This window comes from Anastrepha obliqua, chromosome 5 (assembly GCF_027943255.1).
Source record: "Anastrepha obliqua isolate idAnaObli1 chromosome 5, idAnaObli1_1.0, whole genome shotgun sequence".
Taxonomy (NCBI): domain Eukaryota; kingdom Metazoa; phylum Arthropoda; class Insecta; order Diptera; family Tephritidae; genus Anastrepha; species Anastrepha obliqua.
This window is the reverse complement of record NC_072896.1, coordinates 24364589-24373016: the sequence shown is the minus strand read 5'-3', so window position 1 is coordinate 24373016 and position 8428 is coordinate 24364589. Positions and strand designations below refer to the sequence as shown.

The window sequence follows — 8428 nt, the reverse complement described above, 5'->3', positions numbered from 1 at the left end:
GTTGATTCCACAAATGGAGGGGTACTTGCAAATTTATGCCTCCTCCGAACGGCAGTTGTTTTTGTGATTTTTTGTATCTTTTTTATGCCAGAAATGCAATCAGAGGTTTGCCATTGACTGCCGAAGGGGCGATCGCTATTGGGAAAAAACGTTTTCTATCCATTGATGTTTCATGCGCACAGTGGGTTTTGAAATCGAACCCTACCGCGCGATAGTCACGCCCAACATGTATTCGGCTACGCCTTACGAGACTAACGTGCCACTTATCAGCTCCGAAATGGAATTAAAAAAAGGTTTTTATATTTAATGATTTCTTATATAAAAGTATTTTTTTCCTTGTTTCATGCACACTTTCCGCCCCACAATCAATTAGCATAATACATAGTGAAATATATATGTATACATGCATAAATACATACATGTGTATGTACGTTTGGTTGTACAATATATTGGGCTTATTTAATTCATTTTTATTTTTAATTTGGAACCATGAATTACTTTGGAGTACTTACCGCCGCCCCTAACGCCGCTGCAAAGCGCGATATTTACCTAGAAGTGTAGTGGGTTTGAGGTGTCGAAACTCGGTTCTTTGCAGTTTGTGTTCTATTTTCTTTCTGTGTATTTTTGTTTTTTGTTTTTTTTTTTTTGTTTTTTGGCGGCGTTTGTTTACCTCATTCCTTCATGTACTATATGTCTCTGTATCTCTCAATACTACGTATAAAAATTTACTGATCGAGGATCGATATGAAATTCGGTCGGTTCGATGCATGCACGCGCTTGAAATCGTGCCGATTTTGTAACCAAAAATAACAAAAATAACAAAGTCAATAAAAAAAGAAAATAAAATCGAAATAAGGCAGAGCATTTTTGTGCTTCGTGCATTTCTTTCGGGGTCTCTTGGCAGTATAAAATTGTGTGTGTTGGACATACAGGAAACATTCAATGGTGCGCGATCCGTAGAGCTGTTTCTACTCTCGAGTACAAAACGCTTACCAAAAAGCAAGTAGCGAAAGTAGAAGTTTTAGTAAAAAAAAAAATTAATTTAACAAAAAACTGTCGTGCCTTTTTCAGAAATAACTCGCAAGTGCTTAAATGTTTAAAAGTAAAGTGGAAAAATATGTGAAGTGTAGATGAAAACTTAAAAGGAAAAATTTTGTGAAAAAAAAATTTCACATAAAAAACCAAATCACCCTGGACATCTTCCAAGCACGTTGCGCATAGAAAAGTGAGGCATACCTACGTACTATATTCTACTATTATACAATAACAAAATTCCTTTGAAGGATCCTTTCGTATAAATATTCGAAATCAAGCCAGTTTTACTTCAATAATTTATGCCACCTGAGAGATAACTGCATTGCATAGTCGAAAAGTGAAAATTTTAGCTGCACAATGTTCATAACTCTCTCACGTAAGTAACTATTGAAATATTACAAATAAGTTAGTTAAGAAAGTACAGTGAAACATAAGAACGCATAAGCGCATAGGCATACATAAGTGCATACACACCGTGTAAGGATATTGCCGCTTCGCTGACGTTTCAATTGGTTAATGAATTATAATAAAACTCAATATGGCAATATGAAGAATGTGCAATGGTTTGCTTAGTTTTCGAGATGGCGATGTTCAGCAAAATATTGTTATTTTTTGCTTTTTTTGTTTTTTTTTTTTTGGTTTTTTCTATTTTTTTTTTACATTAACAACTATGTTGCAGAATATTAATTTTTATACAAATAAATAATTGGCGCGTAGACTTCTGTTAGGTGTTTGGTCGAGCTCCTGCTCCTATTTGTGGTGTACGTCTGATGTTGTTCCACAAATGAAGGTACCTTCAGTTTTACCCCGCCTCCGAAGGGCAAATGGTTTTTCATGAGGAACTTTTTCGTGAGAGAAATACACTCGCATGCTTGCCTTTGCCTGCCGAGAAGCGTCCGCTATTAGAAAAGAATTTTTTTTTGTCATTATAGTAGTTTATAACACAAAAAAGGAATTCTATTTTACAAATCGAAAACGGTGTATCGCTTAATTTTCGAGATATCGAAATTGGTGCATAGAATTTAGCAAATTAAAATTACTAAATTTTTTTTTTCTGTGCAACCATACAATTTTTTGTATAGTGTAATTCCATCAGGTCAGTCCATAAGTTCGTGCGTTTTTTAAAGGTGGTTTTAAAATTAATAAAAAAGATATTTAAAGTATTTATTAATCAATAATATATTTCCCCTCATTATTTACAGTCTTCCCAACGTTAAGGCAAATTTTTAATTCCCTGCTCAAAAAATTGTTTGTCCTTGGAGCCAAAATACGCTTCGATATCCCTTTTTATAGCTTCTTTTGAGGAGTAGTTCTTGTTACTCATGTGGAATTGAAGTCCACGGAAAAGGTGATAATCACAAGGTGCAATATCCGGAGAGTATGGTGGATGCGGCATTAGCTCCCATCCGAGCTCGTTCAGCTTGCCTAATGCTTGCCTTGCGGTATGAGATCTTGCGTTGTCGTGGTGAAACAAAACTTTGCGTCTATTCACTAAAGACGGTCGATTTTTGTTAAGTGCCTCATTCAGGTTTGATAGCTGATGGGAATAACAATCAGCAGTTATCGTCTGGTTTGGTTCCAGAAGTTCATAATAAACAATACCGGCCATATCCCACCAAATAGACAGGAGAATCTTCTTGGGGGGAAGGCTATCTCTAGGGGTCGGTTCTGGTGTTTCATCTTTATCTAACCACTGGCGTTTGCGAATAGGATTATTGTAAAGGACCCATTTTTCATCACCAGTAACGATAGGGTTAAAAAAACTTTCATTTCATTTTCAAGCCGTTGCAGCAGCTGAGAACACACATTCACTCTCTGCTGAAGGTTGGCGACGGAAAGTCTATGCGGAACCCATTTTCCCAGCTTTGAAACCTTTCCCAACTGAACCAGGTGCCTGTGAACTGTTCGATGCGACGAATTTAACCTCTTAGCTATCATATCGACTGTCAAATTTGGCTCAGCTTTCACGAGTTCCAGCAAGGCGTAGGAGTTAAAGACTTCAGGACGACCAGCGCGCGGGGCATCCTTCACGTCGCAGTTACCACTTCGGAATTTTGAAAACCACTTTTGCGCAGTCCATGTACTCAGGGTATCCTCTCCGTGGGCAGTGTTTATTTCTGTAGCAGCAGTTGTTGCATTTTTACCACTTTTATAAAAAAATACAAAATATGCCTCTTATACGCGTTCGTAGATTCCATTTTATTTTTTAACAACGCGGGCTTCTATCCGCGATTAAAATCACTTGTTGAACCAAAGAAAATATAAATAGTTCCGTTATATTCCGCGAATAATTTTTTGTATGCAAAAATCGTACAAAAGTGAAATTATGGGTAAAATACGCACGAACTTATGGACTGACCGATATTAAAATTTTAAAATAAGCCAAAAACAAAATTTAAGACAAAATTTAGAATTTATAGAAATGTGAATTGGAAGAGATTTTCGACGGTGTTGTTATTGTTGTTGATATCATAATTGATGCAAAAAAAAAAAAAATTTACATCCAAACGTTATCACAGGTTCATATAAAACTAAGTAAAAAGAAAACTATTAGCAATTTTTTTCTTGGTAACCATAAAATTTGTTGTATTGTTGTTGTCGCAATTCGCAATTTAATTAAAGTTTTAAAATAAAGCAAAAACAAAATTTGAAGACAAAATTTTAAATCTATTGGAGAAGATTTTCAACGTTGTTGTTGCTGAAGGGGTTAAGTATTTCTATTGAAATAATCCACATTAGCGACTATCGCCGTTTCACTACTACTGTTTTTGTGGGATATCTGTGGGAGCTTTTTTTAATTTTTTTTAATTAAAAAAAATTTTTTTTTTTTAATTTTAATTTTTTATTTTTATTTTTTGGCAGCTAGTGCTCCTTTTTTATTGTAAAATAATAATTTATTGTTATTTTCCATATATTAAATAAATAAATAAATATATTTTTTTAATTATTTTTATATTTTATTTTTTCTATATTAATTTTTTTTTTAATATATTATATATATTTTTTTCATTTGATATTTTTTTAGTCAGATCCATTTCGTGAAATCCAAATGTAGCTGTAAATTTTGTATATCTATGTCTGAGATTTCATTAATTTACCGTAAAAAAGGCTTACCGTAAGAGCGACGTCTTGCTCTAGCTAGATCTGCACATTCGCATAAGTAGCGAAAAACACTTTTTTCACCCCCTCCGCCAAACAGCTCCTACAGATGGGATTGAAAAGAAGGTTAAGTGTGGCCGCATGATCCCCTACCTTCCAATGACCTGTAATGGTTGTAGTAATACGTGAGATGCTTGCCCGAGAGTATCGTAATAGTTAATTCGTCCTCTGGATATTGTACGACAGCTTTTCTCTTTGTAGTGGATGTATGTATTTCGGCTAAAGCATAGCAGTGTGAAGCAATGGATGTTTTTATTACAAAAAAATTATATTATATATACATATTAAATTATTAAAATTTCTTATGTCAAAAGTTTTTTTTTATATTTATAATATGTTTTTTTTTGTTTTTTTTTTTTTCATTATAATCATATAATTTTTCTATTTCTTGTTGCAATTGAAACATTAGCATTGACATGCATTCAGGCAAGTAGGTTATTGAGGTTGCTTGTCAATTTTTTCTTCATCTTCACAATTCTTGTAGAAGTTATTGTGGGCTTGTGAGTTGCAGTGATCTGTGAGGACGTCGGTAGTTTATCTGTTGAATCCAAGCGGCTATTTTGTCCTTTTAAGGGTCAGTTTTGTTCAGAGACCCGGCAGTTAGTAGTCAGATTATAATTATATAATTTAAATTTTAAGGAAAGTAGGAAAGCGCAACAACTATTTTACGAAATATCGCTTAATACAAAAAAAGGTATAATAATTTAAAGTTTAATGCGCGACTTCATACGGAATGCAAACGATCAGGGTTGCTACTTCAGCCTTCTAAGCAAATTCTATAGAAAAAAAAACGTTTGTGGAGTACGTGATTAAAGTAGCTTATGATACACATCCATATGTACTTAGTATGACAATGATCTTACATGCCATTACATACATACATACATACATACATACATGCATATGTACATATGTGAATATAAATATGTATATCTACAAACTACAGTAAAATCTAAAAAAAGAAACAAATCTCTTGAACAGATAACCGAAAATTCATATAGTCTCATTTAGCGATAGTATACAAATAATGCGACAGTCTTTGCCAATCTCGGGATTTCGGGATACATTCATTATGCTACCAAAATGTTGCGATTATGTGGGGAACTGATTTCCAGATTTTTATTTTTATTTGTTTAATGAAATTTTATAAATGAAACATTTCTGCTTCCACAATTTTGTGATCTTCCTGCTTTTCTTTCATCTTCCCTGAACATTTCCAAACATTTAATTTTTGTTTATAAAAAGGCTTTTCGTATGGAGGAGGAAAAATAAAAAAATTGCTGCATCATTGGTTTTTTCAAAAGTTGGACTTTTCTGTATTTAAAATTTAGTTTTTAGCATTTATGAGGTGATGTTCAACACCGTTGAAAGTCAGGTAAAACATGAACTAATTTCTACAAAATGGCTATAAAAATGAAATATCCAGCTTATGAAAATGTTTAAGGTTTTTAAAAGTTTTGATGAACAAAAAACTATGCATTATGTAACTGAGTTCTGAAAAATTGGAATTTGACAAAAAAGTAATATTTCATTCAATTTTTTTTTAATAACTGAGCTCTGAAGTACAGAAATTTCACAAAAAAGTAATGTTTTATTAATTTCCTTACATTTTTTTTAATAACCACAGTTCAAAAACAAAAATATCACATCCCACAAAAATGTTATTACTCATCTGTTCTGAATTACAGTTGGCACAAGTGAGGTATATAGTAAAGGGTGACCAATTTTGAGGCATCTGATTTTAAATTGAAATTAAACAACGAAAATTCAAATTGATTGGGCAATATTTATTATTTTTGTGTAGAACCAATCATGACATTTATTTTTCAAGATAATCCCTTTTAAATGTTGGCCGCTACTGCGTCGTAATTCGTCCATCCGTAATGAATAATGAATCAATTTTGAATGACTCACTGGAGGACTTCGATTGGTATTTCGCGAATAAATTTAGCAATGTTGGATTCCCCCTTAGATGGTGGCCCTCCAATCTGATCACCCTTTACTATATGTAAGGCAAGGTGCCTCCAACAGAAACAAGCCACAGCCGATGTGCAGACCAGAAACCAACAACGCTGCACACCATCCCACTTGACCCTATTTTATTAATTTTTAATTGTGTTTTAATGGAATATCTTGAAAAACGATTTTATTCTACAACTCTCGGGATCTTCAGGTATACTTATTATGATCCCGAAATTTCGGGGTCGGGATCTGTGCCGGAAATAATTTTTTTTTTAACTCCCAACAAAAAAGTCAATTGTTGAGCGGAAATAAACAAATTACATGTTTCTGCAGTTAGCAAAATTTTTTACAGTAAATTCACGCACACACTAATAGATTCCTGCGAAAAAATGTTTATTCATTTTTTATTGTGTTTTAAGAGAAACGCTTTTATTCTAAATTTCTCAGAATTTTGGGGTTTTATATATTTACTATGATCTCGAAATGGCGAAATCGGGACCGAGACAAATTTTATTTTTTTATTTTTAGTTCCTAACAAAAAAGTCAGTTGTTTAACGAAAATAAACAAATTACAAATTTTTCCAATTAACAAAAATTTTTACAGTAAATTCACGCACACACTAATAGGTTTCTTCAAAAAAATTGTAATGATACAATTTTTTTCTAAATTTCTCGGAATTTTGGGGTTGACTATGACCTCGAAATATCGGCATTCGTTTTTATTTTTAATTCTCAACAGTTTTTGCAACTAGCAAAATTTTTACACATAAAGGCACGCACATTTATAGATTTCTTCAAAAAAAAAAGGTTCGCTATCGGGAATAATTTTTCTTTTTCCTATTCATAACAAAAAAGCCTCTTTTTTTAACGAAACTAGACAAATTACAAATTTTCCTATTAGCAAAAATTGTATGCAATATCACATTCACATTCAGATTTCCTTCAAGAAAAAATAAAATATTTTAATAATTTTTAATTGTATTTTCCCCCAAGATTATGTTATTCGAATGAAAGTTGTCTTAAAATCATATCGCGTTATTTAAAACGACAAGCAAGATTCAGAGATTAGCAACCTGCATACTCTTGCACACATACATATGTATGTATATATATATATGCACATAGGTATGTACGTATGTATATGCATATGCAGATACGTCTTAACAATTAATTAATAAAGTACGTCTAGTTAGTCAATCTGAAGCTATTGGGGCTACCCAGATTATTTGCGAGACAGATTTGGGGTGTTGCTAATTTGTTTTTGTTTTTTTCTTAATTGAGCATTTGCAACGTGTTTTATTGAAAAACATGCCAAAAATATGAATGCTTTAAAACTTATTATATATGTACAAACATATACATATAAACATAAATAATAAAAAGAAAGATATTTTGCGAAAGGAATATAAAAAACGGTTGCCAGCGCGCTAGTACCTTGAGTCCAGGCCTCGCTTGCTCGCATTCAGACGCTTCAATGCCATTCCAATGAGATATGGACAAGTGTTGTTGAGGAATTGTTGTTGTTGTTATTTTTTTTTTTAATTTCTACTCAAAAATATTGTCTTTATTTTTTGTATCGCATCACGTGGTTCTGACAGCTAGACTTAATATTTAATATTGAAAAACATATTGTAAAGAAAAGTAGGAAATTTGTTTGACATTGATTATAGATTATTATGTTATATTTAAACTTAATAAAGAAGTAATTATTTTTTATTGTATATAATATAAAATTATTTAATGAAATGTATGATATGTATGAGAGAGCATTTTTATAAATAAAAACATTGCAAAGCTAAGATTTAAATTTTTTAGTTAGGTATTCTATTCCACGTATTTCTAACGCTCTCACTCGAGATCTCTAATTCTCTCTAATTCACTCTCCATTCATCCGCGTATCATTCATCTTCGCCTATAAGGGGCATTCATTGTTAGCATTGATTACAGCCATCCCAATCTCACTAAATCCAATCGGTTGCGCTATAACAACGTTCAATCCTTCTACTCTATAACACTAACAAGGTTGTCTCATGCTCTCTCTCTCTCTGCTTTCCTTAAAATGTGCTCAAATGCACACTATTATTGTTCACGTTTTCATAAACGTGCATAAATTAAAAGTTCCGTCCGTACGTTTACGCTGCTCTATAGTTGTATGAAGATGAGTGACAATCTTTTATTAAAAATATGATCTTAGTGCATATTTACTTGTATATTTTCGTGAAAGCGTTATGAAACTGCAGTGAAGTGAGGTGCACTCATGTCAATCTCTCTT

The 8428-nt window shown here is 32.5% G+C and overlaps 1 protein-coding gene across 1 annotated transcript in view; it reads left to right on the top strand.

Moving 5' to 3' along the window:
• The first annotated feature begins 938 nt into the window (after positions 1-938).
• The window catches only part of LOC129247306 (scavenger receptor class B member 1), a 94625-nt gene continuing 87135 nt past the window's right edge, over positions 939-8428 (top strand). The window contains exon 1 of the mRNA XM_054886385.1: positions 939-1411. Within this exon, the coding sequence (XP_054742360.1) occupies positions 1393-1411 (19 nt within the window). The 5' untranslated portion in view covers positions 939-1392. The remainder of the gene's footprint in view (positions 1412-8428) is intronic.